The sequence below is a fragment of the Anolis sagrei genome, chromosome 3, assembly GCF_037176765.1.
Source record: "Anolis sagrei isolate rAnoSag1 chromosome 3, rAnoSag1.mat, whole genome shotgun sequence".
In the NCBI taxonomy this organism is placed as follows: Eukaryota; Metazoa; Chordata; class Lepidosauria; order Squamata; family Dactyloidae; genus Anolis; species Anolis sagrei.
The window spans coordinates 77,320,780-77,338,227 of NC_090023.1; the positions used below are offsets into that span (position 1 = coordinate 77,320,780).

Consider the following 17,448-nt stretch of genomic DNA (forward strand, 5'->3'; position numbering starts at 1 on the left):
AACTATTGTTTGTTTGTTGCTCTCCTCCATCAGAAAACATCCCCATACTGTTGCTTCAAAATCAATCTCCAAATAACAGGACATATTTAAAATTAATAGGAGATGTTCTTTGTATTCTGTCTTTCTCTTGAAACATGAGAATTAATGTAATTAATATTAATGCAGTGGTTATGGTTTCAGGCACATAGCTTACAGCATAAATCACAGCAAAATACTATTCATTTAGCTGTGATCTTTAAACTGGCACTAAATCATTGGGAGGTAAGTCAAACAAAATTCATGAGGTATTTTAAGTCCTTTTGTTCAATGTAATATCAATGAATTATTCAACTGGAACTGCAGGAAAAACCAAAGTGCCTTCTATAGGTAAGCATCTATTCCATATTTGTATTGTTTGAAAACACAATTTTGCCCGTTCTTCTGTCATATTTTCTCCTCCTTTTCTTCCAGGAGAGAAAATTTATTGGTGGTTCTAGCCAAATCAGCGAGAAGATTATGGAGTACTTGGGAGATTTGGTAAAACTAGAGAAGCCAGTAAGCTGCATTGATCAGACTGGTGGAAATGTAAAAGTGAAAACTCTGGATCACGAAACCTTTGAGGTTATTGAAATTATGGAATTCTAAAACTTATATTGGTTTTCTGTGGTAATGTTAGGGAGATGCCATGCAATGATGCCACATGAGTTCATTTTTTTCCTTTAGAAAACAAAAAATACAATTGTAGAAATTCATTCTTGTTTTGTAACTTTTAAATCTTTTATGATTTATGATAACCCTAAGCCAAATCTATCACTGGGTTTTCTCAACATGTTTTTTTTCCCCCAGTGGGAATTATTCATTCCTTCCTCTAAGACTAAGAGTGTCATGTGTTTTGATATGGCCGATTATCTTCGTACTTTGAAGATATTGCAGTTTGCCGAATTCGCCCAGTGGGTTTCCGTGGCTAAGCAGAAATTTCATCCCCGATCCCCTAGAGCCCTACACCAGAGGTGTCAAACCCATTTTCACCAATGGTTACCTTCAAAGGGTTGTTTGTAATTGTAATGCTGTATAAATGTAACTATGTTGTTCTGGCATTGAAAGCCTCATGGGCCTTCCATTTGACACATGTGGCCTACACTCAAACCACTATACCCCATTGACTCTCAAAAAGTGGTATATTAATATATTAAATTAAATAATTTAGAGCATAAACTAGTTACTTTTTGGACTACACCAACCAGGTTGCTCTAGCTGGCATGGTGTCTAGAAAAACAAATTTTCCAATTTCCAATTTAGACAGTAGTCAGCCAATTACCAAATGTGAATCAGCTTTTCCCATCCTTTATTTTAAACATGTTGATGGTTGTACTTTATTTCCTTGGTTGTCTTTGGAGTAGTAGTATCTATTATTTAATGTTGTGAGCTACTTTGTTCCCCAAGGTTGGGGAAAAGGCAGCTTATAAACTGAATAAATTAAAAATGGGTTCCATGAAAATGATTTTGTTTTTTCTTCTTCAAGGCTCAGTATGCGATTTGTGCCATACCTCCAGCACTTACTTTGAAGATTCATTTTAACCCACCTTTGCCTTCCATGAGAAATCAATTGATCAATCGGATTCCCATGGGATCGGTCATCAAATGTATAGTATATTACAAGGAAGCATTCTGGAGGAAAAAAGGTATTTCATTGTAATGGAAAAGGTAGGGAGAAAGTAGGCAGCTGGAGGATAAGGTGTTTTAGTTTAGTTAAACTTAAGGATTACTTTACATGTTACAGGTGTCCATCAGTTCATATTTGTAAACAGTCTCAAATTGTTAAAAGTTCTGGGCTTCAACTTCTGGTGTCTCTACAGGTAATGGACTTAGAGTCCATGCAGTGGTCAGAGATCTTGATTTAAGGAGGAAACATGCCAATGGCTTCGAGGGAAAAAAGCCCTAAGTTTTATTGAAGAGACTCCATTTTAAGATATGAACATTATTCAGGGTGCTGATCTAACCTAGCTACGTGGGAAGAAGAAGAGGTAGAGGAACATCAATTTACATCACGGAGGGGGCAGGATCGGTAGATATCACTCAAACTCTGTTGCTATTGTTCACTGTGAGGTATTCTTCAGTGCTAGCCTTTGTTTTATTCCCAGATCTCAGACAGAAAATGGGAAACACTTATTTCTGGGTTAATGGAGAACACCTCTAAGCAGTTTTCTTACATAGCTCTCTCCACATCCACCAAAGTGCTCTAGGGGCTTTGTGAATGCCACTCCCTGAAGATGGGCTTTCTTGCAGCATAGAAAGAGTTGCATACATTCCAGCCCCCAGTGATGCAGTGGGATACACCCTTGTGCCAGCAGAACTGAAGACCGACAGGTCGCAGGTTTGAATCCGGGGAGAGCATGGATGAGCTCCCTCTGTCAGCTCCAGCTCCCCATGTGAGGACATGAGAGAAGCTTCCCACAAGGATGGTAAAACATCAAAACATACTGGCATCCGCTAGGCAACGTCCTTGCAGATGGCAAATTCTCTCACAGTAGAAGTGACTTGTAGTTTCTCAAGTCACTCCTGACATGAAAAAAATGTAGTAAGCTTTCCTGCAGTAAATGTAATACATAGAAGCTGTTTTAAAAAAGCATGCGGTGAATATACTCATTAGAACTACACTGATTACTCACATCTATATCTTTTTATACCTTCTTAGACTACTGTGGTACTATGATTATTGAAGATGACGATGCAGCTATTGGTTTGACATTAGATGACACCAAACCTGATGGAAGCTTCCCAGCCATAATTGGGTAAATTAAACCACAAGCCTTGTGAATTAGCAATAGTGAGAAGGAGGATCTAAATCTGAAGAGTATCTTATTTGTATCTTTACTGAAGTGTGCACTGTATGATTAGAATTTAGTTCTAAAGTGAATCAACACTTTAAAATGAATTCAGTTTGACATCACTTTACGTGCCATGCTATGGCACAATATTATGGAATCAGAGGAATTGTAGTTTTACAAGGGTGGGCATGGCACCACTTTAACTTCCAGGCTTCACTGAAACAGAAGTTCAAAGATTCTATAGCACTAAGCCATGACAGTAAACGTGGTGTCAAACTGCAATAATTCTGCCATGTAGATACACTCCTTCTAAAGAAAAATACCGTGTTATAGACAGCAGAAGCAAAATAGTCCATAGAGAAAAATCTGTCTCTCTTAATCTATTCCATGCATTCTTTGTGTTTGAAAATTTCAGTTTCATCCTTGCTCGGAAGTGTAGAAGATTGTGTCACCTCACTAAGGAAGAAAGGTATGAACAATAAATCAGTGGGGTTTGCTTTCAAAGGCCAAATATGACATAGCTTTCTTTCCATATCTATGGAACTAATCACATTGGTGAGCCTCAGTGTTAGACTTCGCCAGCCTCCGTGGTGAATCAGCGGGCCATCAGGGCAATCTTGGAGGCCTGCACCCCACCTTGCCTCACAGCAATGATTCCCTATCATATGTGGGGAAAGTCACCACGCGGTTCCCCCCCCCCCCCACTGCCCCATTGTTCCTTACGGAACATGGAAAGCCTACCGTGTTCTGGGTGCATCATTGTGGGATACTTGCACCACAGTTTTCCTACAGAGCCACACCTGGAAAAGAAAATGCAGGTAGCTCAATTGCAGATACCAAAAAACAACTTTTCTCTTTGTCATAGCAGAGAAAGTGTCTTGCAATGCTTCCCGTCCATTGCAGGAGCAATAGGAGCAGGGCCAAACCAGTATCATTTGATGGTGCTCGGCAGGCCCAGTTCAAAGAGGGGAAAAGGGGCCATTAACCCTCCCCCCATGTGAAAAGACCACAATGAAGATCACAAATAGGCAGCTCAGGGACCAGTGTCCCATGAAGAGTGAGTTAGAGAGTTTGGCAGGTTTAGTCTGGAGTGGAGAAGGTTATGTGGTGACATGATAGCCATGAAAGGGTGTCATATGAAGCCAGCTTGTTTCTTCTGTTTCTGAGACCAGGACACAGAGCAATTCATATAAATGAGAGGAAAAGAGTTTCCACCTAAACATTAGGAAGAACTTTGAAATGGTAATAACTGTTTGGTGGTGACTTGGAGTGTGGAGTCTCCTTCTCTGGAGGTTTTTAAGCAGAGGCTGGGTGGCCATCTATCAGGAGGGCTTTTGTGTTCCAGTATGGCTTTTGTGTTCCAGTGGGTTCAACTGATGGACCATGTGGTGTCTTCCAGTTCTGTGCTCCTTCTGGTAAGTCTGGAAGGCAGGCCCAGTAGAATAAATACCTGAAGGTTTTTTTGTTTTGTTTTTATTGTCGTGTCAGGAGCGATTTGAGAAACTGCAAGTCGCTTCTAGTATGAGAGAATTGGCCGTCTGCAAGGACGTTGCCCAGGGGACGCCTGAATGATTTGATGTTTTTTTATCATCCTTGTGGGAGGCTTCTCTCATGTCCCCGCATGAGGAGCTGGAGCTGATAGAGGGAGCTCATCCGCCTCTCCCCGGATTCGAACCTGTGACCTGTCGGTCTTCAGTCCTGCCGGCACAGGGGTTTAACCTACTCCGCCACCAGGGGCTCCAGTACCTGAAGTTGAAAATATTGTATCTGGAGGACCAAAATTTGAGAATCAGTGGTTTAAAGTGTTGAGAACCCTTCTTTGTCTAGCAAACAAAGTATCATCTGATCATAGTGATCACACGGGGGCAACATCTTCTTGAGGGTGATGGAGAATCATATCATCACCCAATTGTTTATACTTACAGTTTAATTTCCAGATAGCATTGTGTGTAGAGATTACAAAAGTCTTCCTTCCTGTGCTTTTCCCTTACTATTCTCTGTGAACACAGAGTCTTTGCAAATCTGAAAAAGTTATTATGTTAAAATATAGAAACAACCATTTACAACAAACCAATTGTTTTTCTAAATAAAGCTTTGGGGGACAGTGTATAATTCTTTACAATTTCTTCCACAGGAAAATCCAGATTTGTGAACTCTATGCAAAAGTACTGGGATCACAGGAAGCCTTACATGTAAGAAATTAATTTCTGATTCAATGTATAGCATAGAGAATGCCATAAAGAGTTACTTTTGTGAACATATAAATATCTAACATTTCCAACAGTTGTTGGAAATAGTTGATTTCAGCCACATTTTCTCCTCTAGTAGACAAAATATGAATACAGTTACTTCAAATACTTCATGGCTGAGTTTTAGCACAAAAAGTCAAATCACATTGTGGTTTCCAGATAAATTTAACAATCTTTTCAATGTTTTATTAAAAATATCTTTTGTGGCTGGCTTTGGACAGTTGATGATTCTGGGTATGATTTTTTAAAAGTATATTCTCAATACTTTTCTGTTCACTGCATGGTGATATTTCAAATTCATTCATGCCAATGAAATATATTTTCAGCAGTGTATTTAGGAACAACAACAGTGCAATATATTTGGTTAGACCTTGGAAAAGTTACTTTTTTTACTATAATTCCTCAAATCCGATAACCGCCACATGGACTATTATAGAAGACTTAGAATTTGTTGAACCTTTTTTTTTCTCAAGGTCTGCCTTGTATTATGTTTCTAATAAATCTTAACAAATTAGTGGGCAAGAAAGGGCACAAAGTTTGGGTATAATATGTTTTCATTTCACTCCCACTTTTAATGTAACTGTATCTCCGCTGATTCAATTGTCATCTGGATAAATTTTAAAAAAAGCAAAGATGGGTGCTTCATAGGAGGTTGAGAACATTCTTCCCTGTTGTCTTCTCATTTTTCTACTCCAAATTTTGATGTCTCACTTCTCTTTCACATTTCGATTCATATTTCCTTTGTAGCCGGTGCATTATGAAGAGAAGGACTGGTGTGAAGAACAGTATTCTGGAGGATGCTATACAGCCTATTTCCCACCAGGGATCATGACTCAGTTTGGAAGGTATGTGTCTATTTAAGAAACTCAATAATTAAAAAATGTAATTCTTGTGGGGTGGTAATATGAGGAAAATCCAGTCTCTAAATTATTATTTTATTGCTTTCATTCACCAGATTTTTGAAAGTTCTATTGAAAGCATAATGGAAGTACATGAAGCAGTTCTCAATTGTACATTGTGATATTCCTGTGTAACAAAGGCAGGAAAACAGGAACACAAAAAGAGAAAATACAATCATGTTAGCAATAGGTGTCTGTAAAGGCTGACCAAATGTCCAAATACAAGTTTATTTGTAGGTTTTGTTTCAAGTTTATTCTTTCAAATGCTGTAAGTATTATTAAGTTTTCTGTCCATTCGATTACAGGAAAAGGAAAGTTATCTTTCCAACTGTCAAAGTATCAATCCTTTAGGTCAAGAAAGAGCAAAAAAATAAAATAAAAATCCACATATCCCTTTCTTTGATAATTTCCAAGATATAAGCAAATAGTTCAAAAGAACATGGACACCTGTAAATATTAAAGAGCTTTCTAATATCACATTTATCCACGTGATTACTTACACCCAACAACTCCATTTTGATTAGGATAGCCCTATATCAAAAGGTTTAATTAAATTTAGATAACCCTGTCTTAGAAAGCTACTGTATGTCTGAAACAGAAGTTTCTGCTTGTCAGATGTAACCAAAGATTTATATTCATAGTTATTATAGATGACAAAACAGCTGGATATTGATTAGCCTGTGATCCCTCGATGCATTTTGGAAAAGGAAAGGAAAAACAAATTTGTTACATGTCCCTACATTTGATCTTCAACTTATCCACAAGTCACCCAAAATCTTCTTTCGATGTATACTTTAGGTCACTTTATACATAAGTATATATGGTAATTGATTACAGCCAGCTCAGGCTAATGTATGAACAACATACATTCAGAAGTGATTCCTATCACATGTAGTAGGGCATATTCCTGGGAATGTGTCTAGAATCTATTGGATTTTAGGTATTACCACCTTCAACCTGATGGGAATTTGTAGGGGCTCAATGAAGATAACTCTGATCCCCATAACACCTCTTCTGTGTGCATGTCTTCAAGTTGCCTCTTGACTTATGGTGACCTCATGAATTTCTTAGGATTTTCTCTGGCAATGAATACTTTTGGCAGTTTCTTCTTCTGAGCATCTGGGATTCCTTGGTGTGTATTAACCAAGGCTAACCCTTCTTAGCTTCCAAGATCGGTTCAGGATATGATACCTTATTTAGGGGCCTAAAGGCCATCTAGAGAAAGGTAAAAGAGGACTCAATTATTAAAATGATATTTAGTAGTCATGTGCAGTTGATAAAAATGTTTCAAAAGTCATTACAACATTAGGGGGTGCTGGTGTTTCATTTCTAAAGTGTCTCTAAAGTATTGTTAGTAAAACTTTTGATACTATTACAAGAGTAACGAAATTTCATTACTTTTTCATTGAAGGAATTGAGAAAGTGGGGAAAATTCAGGGGCTCCTTTCTGCCTCATTTTTATAGCTATTGGGGGGTGAAACTTGTTACAATAGTAGAACACATTTATCACTGTTAGCTCATCAATTTTCAGAACATTTCACTTATCCATAAAATTTTGGGGAATTTTTCAAAGTTTTTATAAACATTTTATTAAAACCTAAAAAAGCTATATCCTTGAATTTTTATACAGTGATAACAGGAAATAATTTCCCCAAACTTTCAGAAGTATTCATACTTCTACTGATTTTAGGGAATTTTTAAAAGTTTTGACAAAAATGTTTTTTAAAAAGTTGTAACAGCCATCTCATTGAATGTCTCTCATATTAATCGATAGAACTTCCATTTAGGGATTTCTTCCCAGCACAGAAATTTACTTACTGAAAGTATCAGTCAGCCCTCCTCTTTGCAGATTCAACAATTTATTGGAGCTCTAGCTGGCTGCTGCTATGGAGGGAAAATAGCTCTCTCCTATCCTGATTGGAGTTTTCTGATGCTGAGCAGAATTCTGGGAAATGTAGTTGAGGACAGGACCTTTTGAATTATCTGGCATAGGGCTCCTCACCTTCCCAAATTATATTTCCCAGAATTCTGTGCTTTCTCAGTCACTTTCCCAGTGAACTCTGCTTTTTCCCTTCTGATATTCTCTCCTTATGACCAGAGGCCATTAATTTAAAGAGGAAAGGGAGCCTTTTTGGCTTGGCTTGGCTTCTTTGTGCTGTAAAGGAAACTAACTTTGGGAAGCTTCTGGGATTTACAAAATCAAAATGAAAAATTATTGGGTAAGTTTTGATTCATAGGTTTTTGGCGTGGGCCATGTCCGCATGTCAGGTATCACATCGTAAATATGAATTTAACGAATTTGCTACGATTTATGATGACTAACAAAAAATGCTCACCCCTAATATTTAGAATGGTCTCACTTAACCTAGGATCAGAGCAATGTGTTTGTCACATTTCTTATATTCAATTACTTTTAAAAGAATCCTTCGTGAGCCAGATGGGCGAATCTTCTTTGCTGGCACTGAGACAGCTACTGAATGGAGTGGCTACATGGAAGGAGCTGTGCAGGCTGGAGAAAGAGCTGCCAGAGAGGTACATACAGAAGTCCATTTCACACCATACAGTTATAACACTATGATTCAATTATATGGCAGCATCCCATAGAATCTTGAGATTTGTAGTTTGGCAAGATACTTCAGCTTTTCAACCCTCTTCACACCAACCATTACTGAGACAAGGATTATGAAATCTGGTAGAAGTCCTGTCTGAACACAAAGGGATAGAACTGTATTATTTTGCAATGAAATTTTAGTATTTTTATTTATTCATTTAAAAACCAGATTTGGCTTGATTTGAAGATTAAAGGGCTGTTTCCTTCCCTACTTATGTAGGGATAGTCTTTTGTGTAACTGGATTTGCCCTGCCTGGTGTTTTGACTTTATTGACAAATTAATATGTAGGATTTCATGCAATTCCTGCGCATTTCAAGATATTTTACCTCTTTCCATCTGCTTGGTGAATCATTCTTTTTTAAGCTTTCATCCTGACATTAGGCAACAATCATTTTAAGTTCATATGGAAATCATGGATTTTTAAAAATCTTTGAAGTATAACTGTTTTTCCTTTTTTTAAGATATTGTGCTCTATGGGAAAAATTTCAGCAGAAAACATCTGGAAGAAAGAATCAGAATCACTTGTAAGTGTGCAGTTTTCTGATGATGCTGGTGGCATTGGTGGTGTTTTGCTTCTTTAAGGAATCAAATAAATGCCAGCTCTATTGTGACTTGAATTGAGTGCTGTTTGTGGGAGGAGATAAACAATGACTGGAGAAGCACCTGAGGTTTCCTCCATAGCCAGAAGTATGCTGTGGGCATCTTCCACCATAATCTGCAGAAGTTTCCCCATGGTTCCAGTAGATGATGCCAACTCTTTGTGACTGGCTTTGATTGTACAACCAGATGCTTCTCCAGTCATCTCCACTCTCCACCTGCAACAGAATGGCCATAGGGAGTGGGGACTATCTCAGTCTAACAGTGAATTGGGGGGGGGGGGGGGGGTGATAAGGTTTAGCTATTGCAGGTGGTAAGAGAGAATAACAAGTTCTGCAATAACAAAAACTGAAGATGTAGTAGTAGTAACAATAATAATAATAATAATAGTAATAACATTACACAGTCCTAGACACTTGGGAAGTGCTCGACTTGTGATTTTGTAATATGACATCCAGCATATATATCTCGCTTGCTGTGACATACTGTGTTTTTGTATTAGTAAAATAATAATAATAATAATAATAATAATAATAATTTTATTTCTTACTTGCATCTCCTTGTGTCTTGAGGTAGATTACAGAATAACTGAAACACATAAACATTTTTAAAATTCCACAAATACACAAATTAAAATGTATTTCTGTAAAATACATATCAAAATACACAAATTAAACAAAGATTAAACAAAGGGCAAATGTTTAAAATTCATGTTTTAAAGGTAATAATAATATAGATGCAAGGTGGACTTAATGCCTGTGTATATCACTAGCAGTCACTTCTTTTTTCAGGACATTTCTAGTGCTTCTGTATTTTTGTTGCTTATACTATCAAAAGGAAATAGCCCACACTAATAGTAACTATTCTTCCATCTAGGATGTCCCGGCACTGCCAATCACTACTACCTTTTGGGAAAGGAACTTACCTTCTGTACCTGCACTACTGAAACTGATGGGATTCTCTGTATTCTTTACAGCTGCATCTGCAGCTGGTCTCTTTGCATATAAAAAGGGTTTGCTGGTGCGAAATTGAATGTGAAGCTGTGCATCTACAAGTTTGTGTGCAAACACATAGTCATTTTACTCTCACTGAGCAGCAGTTACCATTATTCTGAATTATCCCATGTATTTATATTATGAAATTTGGTCTTGTGAAACAGTCCAGTCTGTGTTTTGAGACTACATATACATGGTAGTGGGAGACCTGTCCTTATACTTCTTTTTTATGCACACACATGCATATATAGTTGATATTTAGAGAGATCTCCTGGCAACAGTAGGGCAAAACCCATAGGACAGAGAGAGAAAATTGTGTGACAATGTGTTGTCTCCAGATGTTAGGGAATTAGATAAAATAAGCACCCGGATGTTTGTTAATAAAGTCCAGCAACACAATTCCACCTGGAATTGGGGGGGGGGGGGGTCCAAAAACTTTGGCATTGTATTTTGGCTTCTTTTTTGATCCTGTGGTGTTTTGCAAAAATGATAACTACAAAGCTGGAACAGAGGTTTTTTTTAATAGGATTTCCTATCACTATAGCCAGTGAAAATATTGGACCTGCAGATTGAATATTTATTTATGCATATCAGATTAGTAGAGTTACTCTGGTCAGATTCAAAACAGGGCAGATTTCTGGCTCCTTTAATCGTTGCACATAGGAGGGCATTTCAATTGGCATTTCAACTTGAATAATGAACTATATTTTGTCAAAATGTCCTCTTTTACACAGTTCATAAAATCATAGTAGCCCCATTCTCTTCTGCAAATCAACCACAAATGTGGATGTGCATTCAAAAGACAGAAAGCCATGTTCACTTATAGTTTTATTTCCATATTCCTTAATCTTTAATAATAAAAACAGCTAGGAGTATAATAAAGGACATGAAGGATTCATATATCCATGGCAGGAGGGTTAGGATCTGTTCATGACAAAGGAGGAGTAACAATGAGTAGCCCAAGATCATCCAGTGAGTATCATGGCTCAGTGAGGACATGAACCTGGGCTTTCCAGACTCCAGTTCAACACTCCTGAGCATTACCCTACATTAGTTCTGGGGAGTTATATCTATTATGCTAAACCACAGGTCTTTACCAACATTTTATTAGTATTTTTTACTTTTATGTATTTGTCACATTCTCCCTCCTTCAGTTTTTAAAAATTATCTTTCTTCCTTTCTTCCTCTTGACTATACACATCTTAATCAGAGTGCCCAAAAGTCATTATTGCAAGCTATATTACCAGAGTCCTATTGGGGCCGGAGTCTTCACAAGTGGATTTATGTTTCTAGCAACCAGAATTGCACAGTTTTACAAATTACTACCTAACAGAACCAGCTAAGTGTCTAATGTGCTTAGGTACTCAATCATCATTCAATACAAAATGCTCACTGATGTGCATTGCTCATGCACAATGGTTCCAATGCACATTGTGGTCATGTTACACATCTTCATAATTTGGTCAAGAGGTTTCTCAGCACTTCTGCTGTATGGTTAGGAATGCATCAAGTTATGTAATGTAACAGGCCCATCAAAGTTTGGTTTGCCATGGTACCATTAGACTTACACTGAGCTGCCATGGAAAATATTTTGTACAAGGATTTACCAAGATGCCTTCTTGCACAATGCCTGAAAAATTACATAGCGAAAACTAACAGGCACACTAGAATAAGACACAAAGATGACCCCAATCTCTGTCTCTTAAGGGTAAGCAGCTGATAGAATAAGAGTTGCTGAGATCCAACATTTTACAGAGGTAGGGAACAAACTACATTTTTGTAGGTCTTCTGTAATTTGTTCTATGTTAATAGCACATCTGTTTCATAAGATGGGACAAGAAATTATCTGAAAGAGTTTGTTTCTAGTGGATGATCTTTATGAATAGGGAAACAATCCTAGGGATATCTGGAAGGCATAGAAAAAAATAAAACTGAAGTTCAAAATATAGTGAATATGTGGTTATATTTAATCTTTTTTTTTACCTCTTCTCACCAACCCATGATGTTGCACTTATAGACATTCAGAAAATTATATTTTTATTGCTTTTTAACAAGGACTCAGATGCTCTTGACAAATAACCAAAATTAATATTTATGGTCTGTGGATTAGAATAGATAATGATGGTTATTATTATTCCCAGAATTTTCATTTTTCCTACTCATTTCAACTCCTCCTTTCCTGAGATGAAAGGAAGCCAGTATTTCTAGGAAACTGAGCTATTTTTCATGGCCTAATCAGAAACAGAAATAGCTTGCATAGTACATAAGATCTGAGTTGCATAACCTGATCTATGAGGTCTGGTAGATGGTTGATTTTGCCATTAGGCAAGTGGTTGAACACACTGAACTTTAGCTCTTTATTTTTACAAGATTTCTTGGAAGGAAGTTCTATTTTATTCAATATTACTTACTCCTGCATAACCAAAGGGTCATTATAAACCAAAGTTCACATCTGTACTGCAGGCTGTATGCTCCTGTACAATGTTCACATCTTAAAGCAGCTATTATTGCCAATAATCTGTTAAGAAGAAAGGAAAGCATGAGTTGAATGAGCTCCAAGATTGTCTTTTCCTCCTCCTGTCCTACTTACCAAGTACTTTATCTTTCTGAGCTGATAGTATTCACAGTGAATTGGGAACAAGTTAAAAGAGCAAGGGCTCTATATATTTTTAAAAACAGTGTGTTTCATCTGTAAGGATTTTTCTAAAAATCTCATGCAAATTCTGAACTGATGTTAAGACATAGATGAACAACACAAGGTTTTCTTGGTTGGACTGTGATTCCCAGCAGTTCAAAACAAAGTAGTAAAGAATGCGAGAATGCTGTGAGTTGCATTGAGATGAGCAAAGCCACACTTTGCCCACCCAATGTAAAGTAACAAAAATTAAAAAATGGGAGAATCTCTTTCACATACTTTCTCAAATATTGGTTACATGTTTTGATCATTGCCAACAGATAATAGTACCGTAACTTCTCCAAAACAAAGTGTTTTTGAATCTACAGGCAGTTTCCAAGTTATGAACAAGATAGGTTCTGTAGGTTTGTTCTTAAGTTGAATTTGTTTGTAAATCAGAAGAAGTACAGCCAAAAATATATATTCTTTAGCTTTGGACAGCAGAGGGAAGGATTAACACCCCTGTGGTGTATGTTTTGCTGTCTGTGCCCCTGTTCAGAAGATTTCACCTCACTTTCTGTGATTATTGGATTTTAAAAAAATATGGCTTTTTGGGAAACAAAGATTAGTGATAAAGCTTCGATGGAGACACCCTTTCCCCACAATAACTCTTTCAGGAGTTAATTTCCCTTCCTAGGAGTAGATTTTTCTCACTTCCTGTTGTCTCAGCCCCGTGGTTAGCTATGTATCATTTGTAAGTTGGATGTTTGTAACTCGGGGACTGCCTGTAATAGTATTTCCATCTTGTTTGTGGAGAAAACTGTATAAGACAAGCACGGTAGAGAGGAAATTGATTAGTTTACTGACTCATGAAACCAAAAGTCCCATAATTTAATACCATGAGTGCAATTTAGCTAGCTAGTGGTCTGCTTCTGAACAATACTATATACTAAGAGGACTGTTAAAAATGACTGTTCTATGCTCCTAGTCTTTTATCATATATGATTGAAAATTTGCCATGTTTCTTAAAACCCTGTACATCACCAATTCGGTGAAAGCAACATATTATGCTGCTGTTCAAGTAAATATATTTGAATGGATGAGTCTGTGTATGAAAGTGTATGTTTGGTTAGGAAGCTCACCTCAATTAGAAACCATTGACCTCTAGACCTTATTGGGGTATAACTTTGAAATGTGTGTTTGTGTATGTGTGTTCCTTGTTGATTCAGGAATGAGCAGGAGGAACAGTCTTATAGTCTACTGATGCCAGTACTTTTTTCTGAGTGAGCCAGACAATCTGTTCATTGCTTGGGCATTTTGTGCACATAAGAACATATGTGTAAAGTACTATTGACATTGAATTCAATTATGTGTATCACCTGGAGGCATTTTAGTTGCCAGTTGCAGTATTCAGGATGGGATGGGATGGGATGGAGAGTGATTGCACTTGTGCAACAGGAAATTTGAGTTACCAAGTTCAATTGACTTGGGTGAAAGTTGTCAAAGATGAAAATTTAAATGTATCCTATGTGGAAAATATTTTGGATATTACTTTACCTATTAAAACTATGGTGAAGATTTTACCAAGAAAAGATAAATGGTGTAGAAGATAATGAAGATGCATGAAAGGATGCAGCTGACTGTAATGTTAATTGCCCTTGGTGTTGATCCATTTTACTTTCTTTGTATCTGTTTATGCACTGTATTGTTGTAGTAATTGTACTGCTGATACCATACTTGATATCAGTGTAGTTAGCAAAATCAATAGCTGAATCTGTAAGAGTGAGATAATTAATAATGGCTCATTAATGAATACCTTTCTGCCTTTTGTCAAATGAATATTCTATGGCAACATACTGTTGATGTGTTTTATTGAAATGCTTTAATATTTTCTATGAGATACCTTGATCCAAGATGTTATCTGTATTAGAATTTATAACTGAAATCAAAGATGTTCTTAAGAATTGGTGGGAAGATCAATGTCAACATTGTCACACTATTGAAATATACCCATTGGACTTGATACATAGGTAAGGAATCACTTTAGGGCACGCATAGGCAAGCTGATGTCCTCTGTTGGTTTGGATAACAGATCCCATCAGCTCCAGCATCATCATTGGCCTGCCCTTGAATTGGGTGTTTACTTCTGAAATTCAGAAGAATTCTGTCCTCAGAAATCCACACTGGGCATATTCATTAGCTACTCTGTGACAAAAGAGGATCATATTAGAGTCAGGTTGGTCATTGGTGTCTCCAAAGAACTAGGTAAAATGTTAGTGTAGGCACCAGTGTCCCCACCATTATCCCCATTGGAATGTTTCTGAAGCATTCATTTATATAGGGGAGGAACTGTTATGCAATAGTCATATATTATTACCTTGCTGCCATTTCTGTTTTGCAGTGGTAGGCAAACTTCACAACAACAAAAAAGTCCTATTGTATGTCTGGTGAGTCACCATATCTACATTCAACTTGGTTGTTCTCAGGCTATTTAGGCCTATTTCACAGTTTACATGTTGCAAATGGTAACTGATTTTATGGCAGGTGCTCTTTATTTCATTTATATCCCATTGTTTTCTTCTCAATGGTTTTCTTAGCCTTGTATCTCATATTCAGTTTAGCTCTGTAACTATGGGAGGAGGAAATTATAATCCATAGCAGTGCTTGCATATTTCTACCTGATTGCACTTAGAATGCTACATAAAATAGAAAACTAAAATGTCCATCTGGGTCTGACTAATAATTAATACATAAACTTCAAAATCTAGATCAGTTTGCCAACTAATCAAATGTGTGCCTGGGTTCTTCAATATGATTTGCATCTGAGAAATGCTTCAGATCTTAGTGGGCTCAATGATTTCCATTAGATGGCAGAATGTACAAAAATATTGTAAGTAGTACACTGTGTGATACAGCTGTATGTATGCAAGATTTACCTCCTTTTGCAAATGAATTCAAATGGAAGCCAAGAAACCCTGCTTGTATTGGCATTTATGGATACCCAGGCGATGTGTGAGCATTATTAACTCTTCCTCCTATGATCTTTACTAGTAAACAGCCCACTAACAGATAAACATGCCCACAAATAGCTAGAAATGGGAGAGTGCAAAACAATTTGTGATATTTTGATATTTGAAGTATATTCAGTTTCTATTTCCTACAATCATATACACACACCAATTGAAAATTGTGGATCATATCAGAAGTTGCTCTGCTCAAATGTGAAAGCAAACCCTTTCAAACTCAGCAACAATCCTAATAGATTTCCCAGAGATTGTACTTTATCTCAAAAGGGGAAGGGCTCTCTCCTTAGAGAAATTTTTTATTCTGGAACAGCCTTTCCCCCTGAAACAGCCTTTCTGATGGATATCCATTCAGGAAACTCTCATTAGCCTGATATGTGGCAAAGTGGAGAAGCTCTAGTGCAGAAAAGCATTCAAGTGGTTAGAATTATGTCTGGCAGTTGACTCCTAAAAGTGAGAATCTGTTCTGCCGAGGGATGAAAAAATATTTGATTCTAAGAAAGGAAGAAATGCACACACTAGAAAACATGTGTAGCACTAATCCACCAGAGACCTGCCAGTTACCTTGTGAGCCTAAACAGTGCAATTAAAAATAGGTTACAATCCTCCGTAAGTAAATTTACCCATTAATTAAACAGACCGTTCCTTCCAGCATCCCTTGCCCAAAGCCTTGTCTGCTCAGCTTCCGTTTAAGTGGAAATAGAAGCAAAATCTTCAAAGTAAGCTGATCTTTTAAAAAAGAGTCCTTCAAATGAAATTAATTAGATACTGATCTAAACTGTAGCTGAGCATTTACCTCCTTTGATCACCTACCAATATAAGTGGTCATGTTTGTCTGTCTGTTGTGTAAAACAAAAAAGTGACAGTACAGTACAAAGCTATGGATTTGGTAAGTTATGGTCTGTTGGTGCCTTATAGAATTGTGGTGTTTTTCTCAAGTGCCTGTTGTGGTGGCTGTTTATGTTGAATCCGTTATTGCATTCCTTTTTTCTATTTACTATGTCTCCTGAATATTTTTATCTGGCAGTGGTAAACTTTTTAAAAAACAGACTCAAAGGAATAATAAATATTGCTGCACTAAATTCTGAGCTCTCTTTATTTTGTCTTTTGAGAATATTTGTTTTCTATTTCTGCATATATTCAGTGATATTGACATGAAAAATATTTTGTAGTCACTTTTGGGAACTGCCATGTTTTGTCAAAGAGCAGAAACTCTTTCCATGTATATATAAACATGTTTCTGGAAAAAAAGTATATCACATAACTATTTTTCCCACTAAACTCAACAAGACATATTTCAGTATAGACATACTGTACATAGGAATGCATTTTTAAAATCTCACATATTCCCTACTGATTATGTCATTTCCATTACTCCAGAATAATTTTTCTGTCAGCACTAACTCACGGCTATAAAGATCTGAAAGGCTTGTACCACCTGGGCCACCCCTTTGAAAATTTAGGGCAAGGGACATGAGTTGCATCTTTTGGAATCCTAATACATTCTATCCTACTCCTACAACTGTGTAAATATCCTTTATACCTAAGGTCCTAATGCCACTTGATACTATATTTCAAGTACATTGATATCCATGAAAATTCATGCTAAAATAAAAACGTTAATATTAAAGGTGTTGCCACATGTATTTTCC

General features: G+C 37.0%; 1 protein-coding gene across 1 annotated transcript in view; it reads left to right on the forward strand.

Annotated features, from left to right (window-relative positions):
* MAOB (monoamine oxidase B) overlaps positions 1 to 16,878 on the forward strand; it is a 61,085-nt gene extending 44,207 nt beyond the window's left edge. The window contains exons 7-15 of the mRNA XM_060770227.2: positions 451 to 600; positions 1,502 to 1,661; positions 2,675 to 2,771; positions 3,223 to 3,276; positions 4,942 to 4,999; positions 5,804 to 5,901; positions 8,376 to 8,487; positions 9,029 to 9,091; positions 10,041 to 16,878. Coding sequence (XP_060626210.2) covers positions 451 to 600; positions 1,502 to 1,661; positions 2,675 to 2,771; positions 3,223 to 3,276; positions 4,942 to 4,999; positions 5,804 to 5,901; positions 8,376 to 8,487; positions 9,029 to 9,091; positions 10,041 to 10,196 — 948 coding nt within the window. The 3' untranslated portion in view covers positions 10,197 to 16,878. The remainder of the gene's footprint in view (positions 1 to 450; positions 601 to 1,501; positions 1,662 to 2,674; positions 2,772 to 3,222; positions 3,277 to 4,941; positions 5,000 to 5,803; positions 5,902 to 8,375; positions 8,488 to 9,028; positions 9,092 to 10,040) is intronic.
* The last annotated feature ends 570 nt before the right edge of the window (positions 16,879 to 17,448 follow it).